Source organism: Rhipicephalus sanguineus, chromosome 5, assembly GCF_013339695.2.
Source record: "Rhipicephalus sanguineus isolate Rsan-2018 chromosome 5, BIME_Rsan_1.4, whole genome shotgun sequence".
NCBI classification, from domain to species: domain Eukaryota; kingdom Metazoa; phylum Arthropoda; class Arachnida; order Ixodida; family Ixodidae; genus Rhipicephalus; species Rhipicephalus sanguineus.
The window spans coordinates 84,537,904-84,557,323 of record NC_051180.1 but is presented as its reverse complement, the minus strand read 5'-3'; the positions used below and the strand labels follow the sequence as shown (position 1 = coordinate 84,557,323).

Genomic DNA, 19,420 nt, shown 5'->3' with positions numbered 1-19,420 from the left:
ACTTTAACCTGATTTTCTTTGTCGCGTGTGACCTCAGCTTCATTTTTTTTCTCTCTCTCCATCTCTCTGCCCAGGTCAACGGGCCTTGCAACAAGTTAACGATTTGATGCGATTGTTAATTTTCTATCGTTTGGTACCAGCGCTTCCAAGTGAAGCCAGCAGATCCATCCTTAACTTTGGTAGCACTGCCCGACCACAATCTACAGTTCCTTGTTTGTGCTTGCCAAAGTGCTAAAGCTATTTAGGGCAGTTTCTGTAACAATCGATTTCATTGTTCTCTTCTATAACCCCGCTGATTGGCCCATCCTAGCACGGCGGTGGCATGGAAGCGTCTGAGCCAATAACATAACGGAAAGTGAAACCGATTGGAACAAAGTCTGGTCCAGGATTGTTGGCTTTGATGTGAACAACTAAGTGCGAAACGGTATTTTACTATGTAACGAGGACAAGATGAGAACACAGGACTGGCTCTACCAGTACTTTGTTCTCAACGTTTTCTCGTATGTTTTGAGCTACGAGTAGTCCTTCTCAAATCATGAACCAACTTAGACTATGTAGCATGTTACGATTATATTGCATTGTAGACAGTGAAACATCGGAGTATGTGTACGGTACGTCGATGTTCCACCTGCATGCAGTGCTACATAACAATGCATTCGTGGAGTGTCGTATGTTGCAACATACATAAATGTAGTATGCACGGGTGCTTTGCTCGAGGTACTTGAAGCCTTTAACAAGGCTGTTTCACTCATTCATTCCCTGTGATAAACTACAACTGGTAGGCTTAGTCTTTTCGGAGTACACATACTGTTATTCGTGCTCGCAACTGAGCTGATTAAGTTCAGTTGCAGCGACTATGTCCTATTAGTTTGCACTATGCACTCTCATAATTGTTAAACTCTTCTAATGTTGTTATCAGCGTTCACTTTCGGAGGTATTGGATGCGCTTTGTTGTTGTTTTACATGCATTGATTAGGGTTGTCCAATGGTTCGACTGTGTATGCCACGAGTGAATGTACCGAATCATTTTTGAATGATCTGACAAAGAAACAGGAAGGGTGCTGGTCAAACAGCACCCTTCCTGTTCCCTTGTCTGCTTGCTATTTCAATTTTTTTTCTGCTTACTCTTTGCTGCTGGCATTCCGTGCCAAGCATTATGCACTAACTCACCCATCAAGCCACACTTTTGATCTGACATGCTTTGTGTAAACCATTTGCCACTGAACACTAGGTGCGTGTCGAGAAGAAATTGTAAATATTCGTAACCTTGATGTGATAATAGCGTTTTCAAGAATCATTACACCACCAATACTGCCAGTTTGTTGCGCCATATTGTCTTTTGACTTCAGTTTCATATCATCAGAAAAGTCGCATTCTCAGGAGCTCTTTCGCGTGAAGATACTTTGCCGGTTAAAAGTTACATGCCTGTTCACAGGTGTTGCTGTCTCATGTTAACACGCTACCGATCAATGTTATCGGCGTATCCTTCAGATTTGCTGCGGAGTGTGTAAGCGCCCGTGTTCGATTAGAGTTGCAAGGGTTAAATCCTGGATCTTCTTGGAACGTGCCACTCATAGCAGAGCATAAGTACTGGATTTTCGTTTCACGGTATTGGACATAGTAAGCTGTAGAGAAATTACGCGTCTTTATTGTGTTTTTATGTCATCCATACAGTTTGATTCATATTTTGTCAGGCTAATTGCAATATCCGCTTTTCAAATGTACTTGAGAGTGGTATGTTCCTTTGTGACGACGGTAGCATTGGTACAAAATCAGAGACTGCGTGTAAAGTTTGACTGATGAGCAAGGGTGTGATTACTGTAGAAGTGGGAATATTAAAATAATAGTTCTGTCCGAGACTTCTATGAGCTGATTGCCCCCACTGTTAGCACGCGGGAAGCAACACGTTTTCACTTGAAGTATATGTCGGCAGTCTGTCGTGAGATGAGGCATCTGAGCAGATTAATTAGTGGGAATATAGTGATTGTTGTCGTTGTATCTCGACTCTGTGATGCTGCGCCGTCGAAGAATGTAAGCCTTAGTCACCGTGTTCTTATTCGTTGCTATTGCAAATTACGTGGAATTGTGTCATTAAATGCTGAAAAACCAACACCTTGTATTCTATATGATCATATTGCTCGTGAACGTCATGGCTTAACAATGAGAAAGACATTGCAGAAGAATAGAATGAGAAATGTTCACTTTGTATTGTTCTTCTTGTGCATATGCTGCTATCAAAACATATTCATGTACCCATTATAAACTGATCACGTGTTGCTAAGCCACGTTTCTTTTGTCTTAAACTTCTAGATTTGTATAGGTTTAGACTCTATGCTTTTTAAACACATATACTATACTCACCTCCAACCATAATGTGTTTTCATCAAAACGTGCACTTTCTTGCCGATCTTGATTGAATTAGGTCTACTTAAACTTTACGTAGTATTTTCTTTTTGCCTAGCACAGGGGTCTCAAGCACGTGGCCAGCGGCTTCACAAGGAATAAGCTTTTGTTACTTTGTTAATTGTTATTCGCATTATTTTCTCGCCTATTGCGAACCCCTTCAGATATGACCCATCCATATATGAGATATGGTAAATATGTTCTTCCAGATGGCGACGTTAGGTGACGTTCTGTTCAACAACCCCCCACCTCCCCCGTCCCCACCCCAGCGCTCCCACTTTCTTCACTGTTCCGGCCCATGTGGGACTAAATTTCGTGAGTGCGGCCGGCTAGCTCAGATACGTTTGAGACCCCTGGCCTAGCTAATGGCAAGTTTTAGCACCGTACCATAAAACAAGCCAGATATTGAACTTGTACGGAAGGCACTAATCGAGGTCGTCCCATGACGCAAACGAGTAGCCGATATGTGACAGAAAAAAAATCTGATCGGTGACCAGGAGAAGCGAGACAAAGGTAAGGCCAACACCTATCTTCAGCTCTTTTTTGTACTCATTTTCTTCGTGTTCGTGTGCTTCATTCCTATAGGCTTTATTGGGGTGCTTCACTTGTAATCGCGTGTTTTACATGCAAGTTTACTTTACGCATCACGTTGTTGCTGTCAATGCGCGATATAAACGAGATTTATATTGTTTAGAGTTGCCCAAGATCGCTACGGCTTCGCATACGGGTGAACAGCCAGGCGGCAAACTATAAAGTGAGGCCAGGCGTAACGGTCGGGGAAGGTGAGGTGCCGGCGGTCAATTTTATTGCCTATGCTCTTTTTAATTTGGCCTTTCCTTTTACTGCCCTAGTCAGCTGTGTGAGGGTGTTACTTCGGCTAAATATTTGGCTTTTAACTTTGAGACAGTGTAACACTCGCAACGCGTTGCCTTTACTCTCCGGCCCGTTACAACTGCCCATTTACTATCATTAAGTTCGCACGCACCGGGAGGACTACCTGATGTTGAAAGCAACAACGTGTATGGTGGGGAAGTATGACCTCTTCCAGTGTGGAGAATGCGTTTGATTTGTTGATTTTCTTCCCAAAATGCATGATGTAAGTTTCAAGTAAAAGCTACCGTTACTTGCAACTTGTACCTGCACTTGTGCATCTTAGCAAGCGCAACGGAACAAACACACAAGAAAGTGACATTATGAATAGTATCTGCGTTGAATTGTATCTGCAGTTAGACGTACTCATACATACATACATACATACATACATACATACATACATACATACATACATACATACATACATACATACATACATACATACATACATACATACATACATACATACATACATACATACATACATACATACATACATACATACATACATACGTTCATTTCGAATGTGACATGTAAAATAAGCAAAACGCCTGTTTCAGACTACGCTGGCAGCCACCACCGCAGCCCTGATGTCCTCATCACAGCAGGTGAGCCAGTGTACGCGCTCACTTTAGATACGTCTGGGTATCAGTGTGATGCTTGAAGTATGCGTACGAATGCGATGGTGCAGTGTTTTTTAGGGGTGTGATGTTTCCTGTAAACAGAGACAGGTGTTCCTGTATCACTGATATATCGCTGTAATTTTTTGTACCGAATAGGTTTTCGTCACCTCCTAAACGTAGAAGCCATAATCATGATTCTGAATTACCAAGTCTTGATTTCGTTGCGCTATGTGTTCCAAATAAACTTTATCAGTGACTAACATGACGGTTTTCAGGACTGGCACAATTCTGTTTTATCAAACTGGATAAGGTTACATGAGAAACTTGAGGACTGCGCTCCATCAAATATCTTGCCATATGGTCGAGATAATGTTTAAAAAAAGAACTTTGTATCGTGGATATGATCTCAACAACAAAAATTAATATTTAAGTATCCATCGCTGAATATTGCATTCTTCCAGCTGCATTAGCAGGGAGAATGTCCGCATTGTCGATACTGAACACAACTGAATGGGCTGTCTTCATCTGAAATAGCTATACAACAACTGACTACGCAGATGATATCTTGAAGTGAGGGCATCTGTTTGTCTGCGCTGCCTCGTGCTATAGGTCTACCTTTTGTAGCTTTGTACTTAAATTTTAGGTATCCGACCGAGTGAACAAGGACGAGAGTGCGTTGTCCGTGTTTTTGCCTATTTTTATCCGAGCCACCATTATTTTTGCTTTATTTTCCTGTTTTATTTCTCCTTTCGCTCCCCCTATCTTCATTTCCCCTATCTCTTCCCCTTTCCAGAAAAAGTAGGGAGGCGTTGTGTCCCTCCAGGTGGCAGTTGTCACCTTGCTCTTTCCCTATTTCCCCTGTGTCCTTGTGTGTATGTGTATGAATATCCAATAATAGTAATCATGAAACTTCTAATCTGTTATGTGAACGAAGCCTGTACTTTCTTCCCTTTTTTGATCATATGTAAATTTCCTGGATGCTTCAGAATTTGTTCTCATTGCGCTAACGACGAACGATTATTTTACCCTCACGCCAAATCTTCGCTCGCAACTTTCACTGGTGCAGTATGCTTGATATGTTCAGTTACTTGATATGTATGCTTGATATGTTCAGACTCCAACAGTCAATTGACAGTAGCAAAACACTGAGTGTGGTGGCAGAATTTTTTATTATTCTATCAGTAACCACCGGCATAAAGTGTTAGAGGAGACAGTACCTCTTTAACGAAGGGCACTCGTTTCTTGAAAAACAACTCTTTGTTTGTTTATTTGTTTGTTTGTTTGTTTGTTTGTTTGTTTTCGAGACAAAAATGTCCAAGTTGGCCGTTGTTCGTCTTTAGTCTAAGTTCTTGCTTGCTTGCATTTCACTCAGCACTGTATTCTATACCAAACCTAAACGTTGACTCGCCCAAGAACAAGTTCATTTAATGTTACGGCACAAAGCGGACATGCGTCACCGATATTAGCATTTCTTGAAGGAACAAGTTCTTTTGTCGCTCCAATGCAATCATGCAATTACAGTACCAGCCTGATGCCTGTTCACATAACGTGGCCATGAGGGGTCATGTTCTCTTCAACTGCAGCAAATGGCTATGATCAGTGAGTCAATCAATCAGTTACTCAATCGGAGAAAGGAAACTATTGCTTCATAAATAGAAGTTCACCTATTTTTGACCGATAACTTACCTTGAAAGACGAGTCTCACACCACGACTAGCAGTACTGTATGATCTGTTACTAGTAAAAGATGCAGATTATTGCTACAACAAACTGTTCTGCGTTAGTTCTTTGATGACCGATCTGCTATCACAAAAAGATTATGTATAAACTACGTCACTTCTTTCCTTCCTTGTTCCTATAAACTATGGAAATCAGGTAAGTGGCCTACTGAAGCCGTTGATTTAACGCCCGATTCCCATTTGTTGAACTGAATCACACGAGTCGTAAACAACACAAACGTTCTAGTCTGTCGTTTATGATCATTTGCTGCTTTGTCACATCGCAAGAAAGTCTTCCGTTTGTTGTGTCCATTGTAAAACCTAGCGGCATTGTTCATGTTCTTGTTTTTTTTTTTTAATTTGTTTCTCCAACTCTGGAAGCACGCGTTTGTAGAAGGCTGTCCACGTTTATTAAGGTAAAAAAGGAATGCAGCTAAAACAAAACTTCATACAGCAAACCAGCATGGCATTATACCTTTGAAGTTGTAAACTGGTAGACAAGACAATGTCCGCCGCTTTTCACAAAGCAAAATTGGCAAGCTAGGTGTTTCTGGCATATTGTTTCCCCTGCAAAATGACAAATTTGCGTATAGTGAAATGCCGGTCACTTGAATAAGCAGACACGATTTTACTGTAGGAACATCTCATCATTGCTTAACAAAACACGCCGTCTCTGTCAACGACTGTATTCATTCGGCCAACGCTGACAGCTGTGCTTCGGTGCTTTTCCAACTGAAAGTCATCAGGCAGAAATGGCTTCTGTAGCCCCTTCTTAAACAAAGGCTGTGTTCTTATAGGACTGTCGTAACTTGGATCGGAACGTTCTTGCATCGTTCGCACCTGACTATCACATCGAAAAAAAGAAGGCACTAAATATTTATCACGGTTACCTACATGCCTGTATTTCTTTTGTCGTCGAGTGAAATATAGAAACCATTGTTTCTCGTACTCGCTAGACAGGAAAAAAAAAAGAATCGATGCCATTTCTCTACAAAGCGATAATTTTACGAGAAAGTCTTGAGAATATCAGAGTTAGGCATAGTTTTGCTCCATCGAAAAAAGCAATTGCTGCGTTGCCGCTATATTAAAAGCAGAAAAGTGCAAGACAAAAAGAGAGTCGTACTGCGGTTTTTTGCGTTTTTTTTTTTTTAGATGTGCTGGCCATGCCATTTGAAATATGAAAGAGCCTAGGCCAAGTGGGAGCTGAGTTCTGCTAAACTGGACAATGAAGCAGACATCCATTAAAAGCAGCCCTTAGCATTCTTCCTTCATGCACATTATATATATATATATATATATATATATATATATATATATATATATATATATATATATATATATATATATATATATATATATATATATATATATATATATATATATATATATATATATATATATATATATATCTACGCTGACTCGTGTCTTTTGGTACAAGCATTCTTTTCCATGCCGAGAAACTAAGCATGTATTAGTGAGGGCTGTGGTATTGCGTAGCACAGATTTATGAGCATGACGATGTAGAAGTGTTCCAGGGAAGTGCGTAAGAAAGACAAAGAGCATGTCTTGTTTATGTTTTTCTTTCTATGATCTTTTTTCGTCGGTTACCCATGCGCGAGCGTAGTACTGAAAAATAAGCGGCCCAACTAGACTCGATACACCACATTGAGCATGTTCCGCTCTTTCGTTTTTCTTTTTTGAAATGCGAAGCATTTCTTAGCGAACTTCTGCGACTTTGAGCGTATCTATCTATCTATCTAGCCGCCTACGACTTTGAGCTCTCCTGGCCGTTTCGTTAATCGGATGTATACCAAAATTGGTGTGGAATAACATGAGCCTATGACGAAAATAAATGACAGGTCATAACATGAAAATTATGACATTCATGTCATAAACAGCATGATTTACATTCCACGGCTTTGGGGCTCTTGCGGCCGTTCCGTTAATTTCATATATACCAAAATTGGTATGGCGTGACAAGAGTTCATGCCGAACATAATGACAGGTCCTAACGTGCAAATCATGACACGCATGTCATGTGCAGCATGATTTACATGGCATGGTCTCGGGGCGCTCGCGGCCGTTTAAATGAATGGATATATATGAAAACTGGTATGACAAGACATTTTTGTATGACGAACATAACTGACACGTGAAGGAAAGAAGTGTTAATTTCAAGGGCTCGTTTTCTTTGTTATACACAATATTAATGAGAACTAACAGACAATAATGCCAAGGAAAGTATAGGGGATGTTTTTTTAGTAATAAATGTAAGGTAATTGTGAAGAAAGAAAAGTGGACGAAAAGATAGCTTGCCGCGGGCAGGGGCCGAACCTGCGACCTTCGAATAACGCGTCCGATGCTCTACCAACTGAGCTACCGCGGCGGCCATCCCCCCGTCCACTTTATAGGGCATATGTGTGCATTTAAACGTGGGAGCGTTTAATCCCCTATACTTTCCTTGGCATTATTGTCTGTTAGTTCTCATTAATAACTGACACGTGGTAACATGAAAATCATGACATGCTTGTCATGTACGATATGGTTTAGATGCCGCTCTCATGGCGCACTCGCGGCCGCTTCGCTAAATTGATATACACCAAAATTGGTATTGTGCGACGTGACTGTATGAAGAACATGAATAACAGGTGGTAACATGAAAGCCATGATATGCGTGTCATGTATGACATGATTTACATGCCACGCTCATGGTGCACTCGCGACCGTTTCGCTTGCTTGATATACACCAAAATTGGTATTGCGCGACACGACTGTATGACGAACGTAAGTAAGAGGTGGTAACATGAAAATCATGACATGCAAGTCATGTACGACATGATTTACATGCCACGCTCATGATGCATTTGCGGCCGCTTCGCTAGCTTGATATACACCAAAATCTGTATTGCGCGACGCGACTGTATGACGAACGTAAATGAGAGGTGGTAACATGAAAGTCATGACATGCATGACGTGTACGACATGATTTACATGCCATGCTCATGGCGCACTCGAAGGCCGTTTCGCTAGATTGATATACACCAAAATTGATATTGCGTGACGCGACTGTATGACGAACGTAAATGAGAGGTGGTAACATGAAAATCATGATATGCAAGTCATGTACGACATGATTTACATGCCACGCTCATGAAGCATTCGCGGCCGTTTCGCTAGCTTGATATACACCAAAAGTGGTATTGCGCGATGTGACTGTATGGCGAACATAAATGACAGGTCTTAACATGCGAATCATGTTATGCATGTCACGTACGGTATGATTTACATGACACTGTCATGGTGCGCTTCCGGCCATTTTGTTAACTGGATATATACCAAAATTGGTATGGCATGACACGAGTGCGTGATGAACATAATTGACAGGTCATGCATTGTATACACCAGAATATACGTTCCATTGGCATGGTATATACTAAGTTTTGCATGCATGCGTGCATAGCAAACATGCCATATATGGTGAACTAGATGCCATGGCATGAATGAGTTCATTTGGCTCAAAGACAAACAGGGTGATGTATGCAGCTCTTTGCTGGTTGCTTCGCATTACATCGATTCCCACAGTGCGTGGGATCTGCCGGATTTTTTTTTTATTCGAAATGTATTCTTCGAGCTAATCATGATCGATAATGAAGATTACTCGCTGGTACAACGCTCATTGCGGTTAAACCCATCCGCTCATTCATAGCAAACCTGACAGGCCTTTAGCTGGCGAGCTGGCTTGTAACGGCCGGCAGATGCGTTAAGAGAAACTCTAGTGGACTTCGCGTTTATCAAGGTTAATTGAATGACCACCTTTGTTTAGGCCGTTTGAAATCGGCACGACCGAAAATTCAGCGCCTCGTTCTTGAAGACAGGACAGGACGCCTCATTGGTGCACTTAGCTTTCAATGTTAACTTTTACTGGTGTACGGGACCCTCGATTGGCCACACTTAAAGTGTACTTAAATACAGCACTAAGATCGGACTCCCACGAGCTGTGCTTGGAGTTACCCGAAGTTATCTGCTGCCTGACCTCCAGCAATATATCTATCGGAAGCAACTCCGACATATCTTATGGTTCTTCTAAATTATTTCGGTCTCAACAAGATTGCAGGAGTAGCGTTGATGCACATGTGCGTGTTAGGTTCGTGCACACTTGCTTTTCGCATCAGTAAGGCGGGGGTGGCTTAGCGAGCTGTAAAATCATTTTTGATAAAGAGAAAACGTGTCCATACGACGACGAAAAGCGAGATATGTCAAGCTAGATCCTTCCTTTAGGAGTGCAACGCTCATGTTGTGTGAGCGTGGTCAATGGATCAATCTAGTCGCACGATTTTCAACCGATTCAAGTGAATTAAGGATATATGCTTGGTGAGGGTTCCAGGTGGCAGTGCCGTATTCAAGTTGTGGTCTAGCTGACAAGTTATTTGTACGCGAGAGGTTTTTTGCGCGAAAGACCGTGGTCGTTGTCAGTTGCCTTCTTCATGGTTACGCGGTTAGACATTATCTTCGGTAAAATTGGTATCTAGTCAATGAACACTCACTCTGTTTTCATTTATTACTAGTGTTCTTCACTCCATTAACTATAACTATCTCCTTCCTACAGGAGTAGCATACCAGGTCGTCATTCAGATTATGCCACCAGGTCCTGATGGAGTCAGCATTCCTCTGACCTGTCACAGCTGCTATTTTTTTAAACCAGACTACGTGAGTACAACAACTAACCGTTTCAAGCAGAATTGAATTTGCCGCCATGTTTGCGCCAGTATAGGCGGAGCCGAACGGCAGCAGCTATGTTGCTTGAGGGCCAAGCGAAAGAAGAAAGAAACGACGCAGGAGTCGGGTGGTCTCGCATCGCTGCGTCGCCGAGTTGTTTTCGAATCTGGTGACAAACTGCGGCCCTTCGCACACTAAAGAGACACGAATCCCCGTGGTTACAAGACCGGTGTGAGCAGGTGCTGAGAGGGGCGCTGCAAGCACGCGTGATTCTCTTTATCGGGCATCCCTGGCGATGCGGCTGGGCTACCCTGCTTTACACTGCATTAGAGAGTCCCGGCCTTTTTTTCACGACGCTCAACACGGCGACAGTGGTGTCAACTTCGATTTCTCGTTAACAACTCGATCCGTAATGTCGAGAGTTGTAACAGCTATTCATCAGGGGAGGCGTAAATTTTTCATCGTTTGGTTTGCATTTTCCTCGTTGTAGGAGACGATCGGGTGGAGAAATCACTGGCCTTAATTTTTTTCAGGACAAATACGCCTGTTGAAAATCAGGGACTTGAGGTTCCTGGACTAAGAAGACCACACGCCTCTGGCTTGCAAGGGTCAATTCCCCGCTTTCTTCTGCAGTCAGTAAACGTTTTATACATTAATTCTGTGCTCTAACGACACAGTCTGAACTGCTAAACCCTTACAACAGTGAACCACACGTCCCAGTCAACACCTTGCCTATTTACTATTTTGAAGACGACGCCTTCCTGGAGCTCTTGCACCGGCATTCTGTGTCAGGGAGTAATTTTGTCGGGGATTATTTCTTTGGCTAACTGTTCGCTAATCTTTATCAGTGTTGGCTGAATCTGAATGGTGACCAGCATTGGCTATGCGTTATTACAACAGTGATAGTATGCACCATTCAATCTCAACACATTCTAATGAGTTGTCCGCCATTTTTCTCTTTTGCGTATACCATATGACCCACGGTAACACTCTCAGTCATAAGAGCACATTAAGCTGGTCTAGTTGGCATGATAGCAGGATCAAACCAGCACGCCGACAAAAAGAACGTGAAAAGACGAGAACGACACATCTCTGGACTCAACAACTGCAAGTTTGCGAGCCCCGCGACGTGCTGTCCTTCTCTTTTCAAGCTTGTTGTGTCTGTGCGTTAGTTTCATGACACTCTCCGTCGAAACTAGCGTGTTGAACCACTGTTTTGCATCGTGGCATACGTTCAATACTCTCCGTGAATATTTCATCGCTGATTCAGTTTCTTTTACTCGTGGCTGGAAACGTTAGCGAGCGGCGCCGTTGGCCGCTGCTTCCGCTTCCTCTTGGCCGCTTGCATCACTCTCGTTGTTCGGGCCAGCTTCCGCGAGGAAAACGCGGTTGTTATTCTCGAGAGCGCCGACCCAGACGCCGAGGCACAAGAATGAGAGAACGCGCCGGAGGGAAACGACCGAGGGCCAATCGATAGCGGCTGTGTCGAGGTCGTGGCCGGGCGCCCTTCTAGCCGGCTTTAATGTCTTGTTTTGGCGCGAGCGTATCGTCGTCTTGTACGTCGTCGGATGTTTGTGTGGAGAACAACATTCCCCACATTCATTAGCGAAAAGGAATGCGCAGCTGCTCATCTCATATGACAGTACACAAGAAGCCTTCTTGACGTAAACGGTGAGAGTAGTGTCAGCCAGAAATGCGCGCTTCCTCGAAGATCACACAGAGGAGAGCGTCCTTCATTTTCTGCCTTGATTGCATCGTGCATGTTTGATCAGTTCAGGTGCAATCCTGAAACAGGTTCTTCCCCTTATATTCATGTTTCTCGCACAATAATCACGCGTGCATTGTGCTACAAGTTGTTGAGCGGCACTCTTATAGAAGCTACTGCGACTTATCTTATGGATGACCGTGATCACTGTTAACATAAACAAGATACAAGATTGGTGGTTAAGTTGGCATGCTTCATACTTCAGAATCAGAATCTGGTTATTTACGGTAGTAACCAGGTAAGTGACGGGAAATCGTTGAAGAAGGAATGTCGCTAGGACCTACGTTCCAACGAGAAAACTTGTATTCGTCTCGGCAAGTTCCCTTGTCCGACCATCGTAACATTGGCTCCGTTGATATATTCTCCGTTCGACTATTTCCTATCATTTCGAAGACTGTTTGTTCCGCTGAACTCTTGTCCTGCGTGATTATCACTTCCATAATTGGAAGTGATACGTATACAGGAGCTTCCGCGTAGTTAGAAATTTAATTGAGACCTACTGTGCATGATTGACAAGAATGATTGAAACAGCAGTGACAACAGATGAAATTAGCTTGACAACAGATGAAACGGGAAGAAGAAGAGAGATAAAAGGGGATTATAGACTTAGAAATATACTATACAAAGTCAAATAGTCACTGAACGCTCAGGATATATCGTCACCGTTAGCAAACAGCAACATGCAGGCTGCGTTAAAGCTTCAAAACAATTTAAGGATAACTATTTTCCACGTTAATAAGTTCATATTAGGCCAATTCGAATGAGTTTGGAGATATCTACCGAACGGACTACCTCATTAGTACGCAGGGTACAAATTTTGTCCCTTTCGAGAAAGCCAGCAATTAGTTTTACGTGAGAAAACGAGTCCCGTAGATGACAAAGGTTGCATTCATCGAATGAGGTTCTGTTCTCAAGAACAAGAAAAAAAAAGAGTGGATCGAGACACAAATGGCTCAATGTACAGCGATTTACAGTATTGCAATGATGGCACATACATGCATAGGAAACGAAAGACAGACAGCCCCACTTACAACGAGTGAGTATGCAGGCAGGCTCTCAGTTTCACGCCTAATGCTGCTTGCACAGCCTGCACGACGCGTGCCTGCTGTAGTTTGCTACCCCAGACTGTATTTGATCATGCCAGTACTTTGTTAAAGCAGCCCAGAAATCAGGGAAGTGCGAAATGGAGAACGTACAGCTGTACTGCGAATGCAGCTGCAGCTACAAAAGAACATACGCCTGCCCGTAGATTCACGCTGACGTATCCCTAGAATTTGGTGTTAGTCACACAAGATAGCTTCGATGGGCAAACTCGCACAAGGAAAAAACGTTACGCTTATGGTATCTAGCGATTGCAAAATTGGGAACTCACAGCCACAGTACTGTTCAGGCAGCTGCGCCTAACAAGGAAGGGCTGCCGGCGAACCGTCGTGCCAACATATCCCTAGGTCCCGGTGTCGGCCAAGTCGATACCTATGAGCAAACCTGCACAAAGTAAAAGTATGCGTGTGGTAGCTGTCAATCGAGTAATAGAGAATTTACAGATGTACGGTTGACGACGGCAATGATTGTTATTGAAGCTTTATTAATAAAATATTGGCCGCGTATCTGCGTGCTCCGCTGCAAATGCCGTGTAAAGACGATACAGGAGGCGCTGCGTGAGATATGGACGCCATCTGGCAATACGTCGGGAAACATGAGCTTGTGCAGAGGGTTTCCTTCCTGCGTGGCAGAGGAAGTTCGTCGGCGCGCATAAGCCTTTTCAGCGCAGCCGCATTTTCAGCGCAGCTTAAGAAACTAGGGTCTTTAGAATTACGTTTCTATATATTTTATATTAAAGGAACACACCACCTAATACTTACCTAGTGATGTTGCGCCTCAGATATGCGTAATATTTACTTTTTGATCGACAACGTTCACAAGTATGAACAGCCGTACGAGTTCAAGATGGGTGGGCGGTAAGCAAGTGGTTCAACTTTGGCCGGGTCGCTGAATCGGGTGACAGACAGACAGACAGACAGACAGACAGACAGACAGACAGACAGACAGACAGACAGACAGACAGACAGACAGACAGACAGACAGACAGACAGACAGACAGACAGACAGACAGACAGACAGACAGACAGACAGACCAAAATTTCTGCGTTTAAGTTCCCCAAGAAAGACTATCATCTTTAAAAAATGACATGACTGCTCGCCTAAACGGCTGGAAGCACGACTACATCTGTAGGGGGAAGGATGGTCGTGAGCCTCCATGCCAGCATATCCCTAGGCCCCCGCGTTGATCGTTACATGGGTAACAAGCGGGGCGCAATGCATTAGAACGCAAAATTAAATGCCTACAGGAGCTGTGAAGCGCGGTTCTGGCACCGCTGTTTTCTTGCGACGGCAGTAGTCAACGGTACATTGTTTTACTTACAACATCAGTGGTGATGGGGATATCTGCGGCAAGCTGATACCTCACGACCGTTTGTAGGTCCCTGTGTAACATACTTGCGAAACACGACAAGATCAAGGCTTAGCATTCTCAGTTAGTTAATCTTCAATTTGCAGGGCCTACCACCACGTGGTACGTCAACCATAATGTAAGTGCAATTACATCGGCGCATGCGCAATCGCCCGATATCGAAAACTCGAATATGACAACTGTTAAGCTGCCGGTTCTCCATGGGTCACGGGGAGAAGTACTGGCTTGTTCCGAGTCTGACGGCGACCGATGTCATAAAATAGGGGGGGGGGGGGGGGCAGCGCCTGTTTGTACTGAAGCTCACCCGGGTGGTGTTGTGATAGGGAAGAGCTAAGAATCATTGAGGCGAAGCGTGCTCCCTAACTGTATAGGGGCGATATTGAACGCCAGTTTTCCGGGTGCGTCGTGTGCCTGACACTGTGTGAAGACCTTGTGTAATCTCTTACCCTTCGCTCAGAGTGAACGTGCTAGTCTCGTCAAGGAGTAAAACTTCAGAATCTGGGAATTTCCTTTGAATCAGTTGCTTCAACATAGAGGAAGTTGTCAACAATCCCCATGGTTTCGAAAGCGCGCACACATGGCCCTTCCTCCATCCCTAATAATTATTGCTGATGTTTTACTCGTCAAAACTACAATATGATTATGACGCACGCCTAGTGGGAGTCTCTAGATTGACTTTGACCACTTGAAGTCATTTAAAGTGCGTCTCACTTGAGGTTCACGGGTGTTTTCCTTTCCTTCTTACTCTTGAATTTTCTACCCATCGAAATAAATGAGGAAAACTCAATTTTTTATAAGTGGCGTTTACCTTTACCGAAAGACCATGTCGGTCGCTGTTGAAAAAATACGCAAAATGAAAAAAAAAGAAGAAAACGCGCCAGTGTCGTGTATCTGTGCCCTGTATCTGTTTAACTCACGCTCAGCGAGCCTTTCGTTGAAAAGCGCCTCTTGCCATCGTACATGGCTGCGGCCACAGCGGTATTCGCTTTCCAGCGTTACCGACTGAGTATGTAGTGCAGCGCGGGCACTTTGCTTTTTGTCAGCAAAATATGAACAAAGAAGCAAACAAACTTGCAATCCTTAAGTCAAGGGGAAGGCCACCGCCGCTGTCCCGTTGCCAGCCCCTCCTCTCCCTGACAGCGCTTTCTGCCGCTGCTTTTCGGACAGAGTGAAGCTCTTCAATCAGCCTGGTTAGCCCATCGCATAACTAAAACACGCCACTGCTCATCCTCCGTGCCGCAAAGTCAAGGTCAGGGTTACCGCTATTTCAGCTCGCTAGCTCTGCTTCTACCCGCCTCCAATGCGCGTAGAGAGCGTGCCGCGACTGAGACCATTTCAGCGCTTCCGCTTCGCAAGCGCCGGAATGTGAAAGCGAGACAGAGAAAAAAAGTTTAAAAGGAAGGTTGAGTTAAACCATACAGCTACGCCCTTCAGGCTTGATAGTAAGCGTTAATACTATTACAGTTTGCATAGTTTGACGGGACTTCGCGTCAGCCAGCACTGGACGCGTTCGTTCTTGCTGGCTCAAATGCAGAATGCGACAGAAGGCACTGGCTAACTAACGACAGATGGGGGTACCAGTAACGTTGGCTGGCCGGCTAGTTTGAGATGCATTGTTCGTGCTGTTGTAGCACATATACGCAACTACAACCGAAAAGAACCACGACAAAGTGCTGATGGTGAGAGCGATGTCGTATACCATCAGTGTACTCATTACTTCGACTAGTACTCATAAGGCCCACTTGGGGCATGCACTGAGACAGGGCTGGGTAAAGATGCTTTGCGATTGTATTGAGATACAATACAAGATACTGAGGCGCAAGAAAACATCTGATAGAGACACAAGATATAAGTAGAAAAAATTTATCAGATTCGATACTCGCCATTTGGTATCATAAGATACTTCGATACAATATTTAATTCCTCATTATAGTTCCATTGTTGGGACTGTCGCCGTTCGAAGTTTTCCGCGGCCCTGTGGGTACTGTTAGACTCTTTGGACTTCGAGGCACTTCAACAAGTGACCCGAGAGCGTAGAAATCAGTGGCAGCTCTCGCCACGTTAGATCCAGGCGCCACCTTCCAAACCCTGTGCTATATGGCAATGCAAACATGACACTTCATTTACATTTAAAAATGTGACATTTCTTATTTGTTGCCCCGGATACATTCACGGCCCTTTTCGTCACGCGACACTGCATCGCTATAGGCCAATGACCACGCTAGCTGCAATGCGTGGGAAAGTCGAACGCACACGCCCGCCTTACGATATTAGCATATCTCCAGGAGGAATATCTAAGGCGCTTGCACCTGTTGCAAGGTGGAAGTTCTATCGAGCGCGCATACGACACCGAAATCTGTTAAGCGCAGCAGCAGGAATTTTATATTTACGACACCGGGTAAGTAACCTTGATGTCCCGGTGTCATGTAAAATTTTCTTCTTTTTCTTAGTTTGATGTGTGTTAGACACCCTGGTTTCCAAGGACGAAACGTGGTCAAATCCTTGCTCCCACCTGAAAGACCTTCTTTTATTTGTTTCTTTCTTTTTGCCGTGTTCCACGTAAACTTCACCTGACCCAAAAGTTTTGAGGTTGCGCTAGTTTGCATAACCCTTCGCACGAGTGTTGCGCGTGGTGAGTTAAGAAAAATAACACGAAGAAAACATGTCGAATATTAAGGTAGTTCACGTAGCGGTCATCAAACTGAGCAAGATCCCTAGCTCGACTGCTGTAGCGCCGAGACGTGTTCGCTTGAGCAATCGTGTGAAAAACACGCTCGTGACATAATGTTAGCGCGGGGTCGTATTTCACATATGACCTGGAATTCCGTGAATAATCTCGCCCACCTCCCCATAAGAAGCGGAAAACAGTGATGCATGTGCCAACGCAAGCTGCGAAGGCAGTGCTTCAGCGGGCGGGAATATATCGTAAGGTGTGCATGGACGCAATACAAGCGAATGCAATACAAGGAAATTTAGTTAGTTAGTTAGTTAGTTAGTTAGTTAGTTAGTTAGTTAGTTAGTTAGTTAGTTAGTTAGTTAGTTAGTTAGTTAGTTAGTTAGTTAGTTAGTTAGTTAGTTAGTTAGTTAGTTAGTTAGTTAGTTAGTTAGTTAGTTAGTTAGTTAGTTAGTTAGTTAGTTAGTTAGTTAGTTAGTTAGTTAGTTAGTTAGTTAGTTAGTTAGTTAGTTAGTTAGTTAGTTTTTACATTCTGTAGCCCCGCTGGGACAATTGCAGTAATAAGGATTATACATTATACATCAATTACAGACAGAAAGTCACGAAATGGCAATGCATGAGCATCTGCCATGTTCAATTGTCAAAGGAAAAAATTGTTTCAACATGTCTCTTCTAGATTGAAACGTTAAATGGTTTAGTTTGTCATAGCTACAAATAGGGTAACTATCAGCGAACTGATTACATTTGTCTAAAGAAATTAATTAGAGGTTAGATAAATAAATAAATAAAAGTGAAATTTACGTGGTAATTAGATAGTGCAGAAACTTTAAACTTTCAATGAGGTGACGTGTTGACCGAGGGTTAAGGTTAAAAGGGTTAGAGGTCTCAGCGTTATAAATCTAGCGGTAACATTATCGCGACAAAATTACACCATAATGCTGACATCGCTTTTCAATATTACCTTGTTCAATATTACCTTGTAGTGCATCGCTGTTTTATGGCTTTGAATAAATGAAGGGTTAATAAGTACCTGCTTAAAATACCGTGAAAAAAGTTACCTACACTTAGTCCCGTATCCAAACTAATTTTCTTTTTCTCTTCCAAGTAGCTCAAAAATTATTTTTGTGTATTGGACCTACGTCCTTGATTTTGTGTATTAGTACTTTCTTTCGCGTAAATTTATTTTAATCTAAAACCCTCCATCCGATGTAACCAGTTCTTGAATATATGAAGTGTGCACTAATTACGCGCACGAGCTTCTAAGTTTAAATTACATAACCCAGCAGCATTGCAATGAATATCACAGCAAATATCGACACAACTCACCAGCATGGAGAACACATTTAGTGGGGCACTCTACTTTTTTTTTTTTTTTCCTATATCGACGTTCAACAACAATTCAAAGAACTTTCCCTTTTGGCATTCAGCACTGCTTCAAAAATGTTTGAATGGAATTTCAGCACTGCCGTTCACCATGGTTTCAACGATGCACCAGTGGCCTCTCGAATTGAATAGGCCAGCGGTGTTTGAATGGAATGTAACGTGTCAATCTGCAACACTCCTTCAACAATACTGTCAATAGTGTATCAACCGTATTCACGTTGTAACTTTAATGTTATTCGTTGATACTCGGCAATGACCGTTCAGTAACTTCTCAGCGATAACCTTTGCAAGGAAATCAGTATCATCCGATTACGTAATCAATATCATCCGATTACGACACAGCTGACACAGCTGTCGAAGCTCTTGAGAAGATGGGGGCTCAGTTCAATCGAGTGAGAAGAAAAGTTCAGCCAATTCCACGCGGTGAAAACCATGGGAGCTGTAAGTACGCGAGTGTATGTGATTGGCTAGTGAGATCACGTGGTGTCGCAATCCGCCGCTAGAGTTGAAATACGCGCGCTTAACACTTCGAGCATCATCATCACCATTCTCATAATTTCGTTATTAATTTATTTATTCACTCCCCACTCTGGTCTCGTGACTAGCGTGACTACTACTACTACTACTACTGCTACTACTACTACTACTGCTGCTGCTGCTGCTGCTGCTGCTGCTACTGCTACTGCTACTACTACTACTACTACTACTACTACTACTACTACTACTACTACGACGACGACGACGACGACGACGACGACGACGACAGCACAGGGTAGACTGAAAAAGCTTTTCTGTA

The 19,420-nt window shown here is 43.3% G+C and overlaps 1 protein-coding gene and 1 long non-coding RNA gene across 2 annotated transcripts in view; one reads left to right on the top strand and one right to left on the bottom strand.

Annotated features, from left to right (window-relative positions):
* The window catches only part of LOC119393924 (uncharacterized), a 61,994-nt gene that overhangs the window by 15,101 nt on the left and 27,473 nt on the right, over positions 1-19,420 (bottom strand). The window contains exons 3-4 of the long non-coding RNA XR_007416056.1: positions 13,470-13,582; positions 6,092-6,183 (exon numbers count right to left, since the gene is read on the bottom strand). This is a non-coding gene — a long non-coding RNA (uncharacterized LOC119393924). The remainder of the gene's footprint in view (positions 1-6,091; positions 6,184-13,469; positions 13,583-19,420) is intronic.
* LOC119393920 (protein doublesex) overlaps positions 1-19,420 on the top strand; it is a 46,926-nt gene that overhangs the window by 1,585 nt on the left and 25,921 nt on the right. Inside the window, exon 2 of the mRNA XM_037661113.2 lies at positions 3,837-3,884. Coding sequence (XP_037517041.1) covers positions 3,837-3,884 — 48 coding nt within the window. The remainder of the gene's footprint in view (positions 1-3,836; positions 3,885-19,420) is intronic.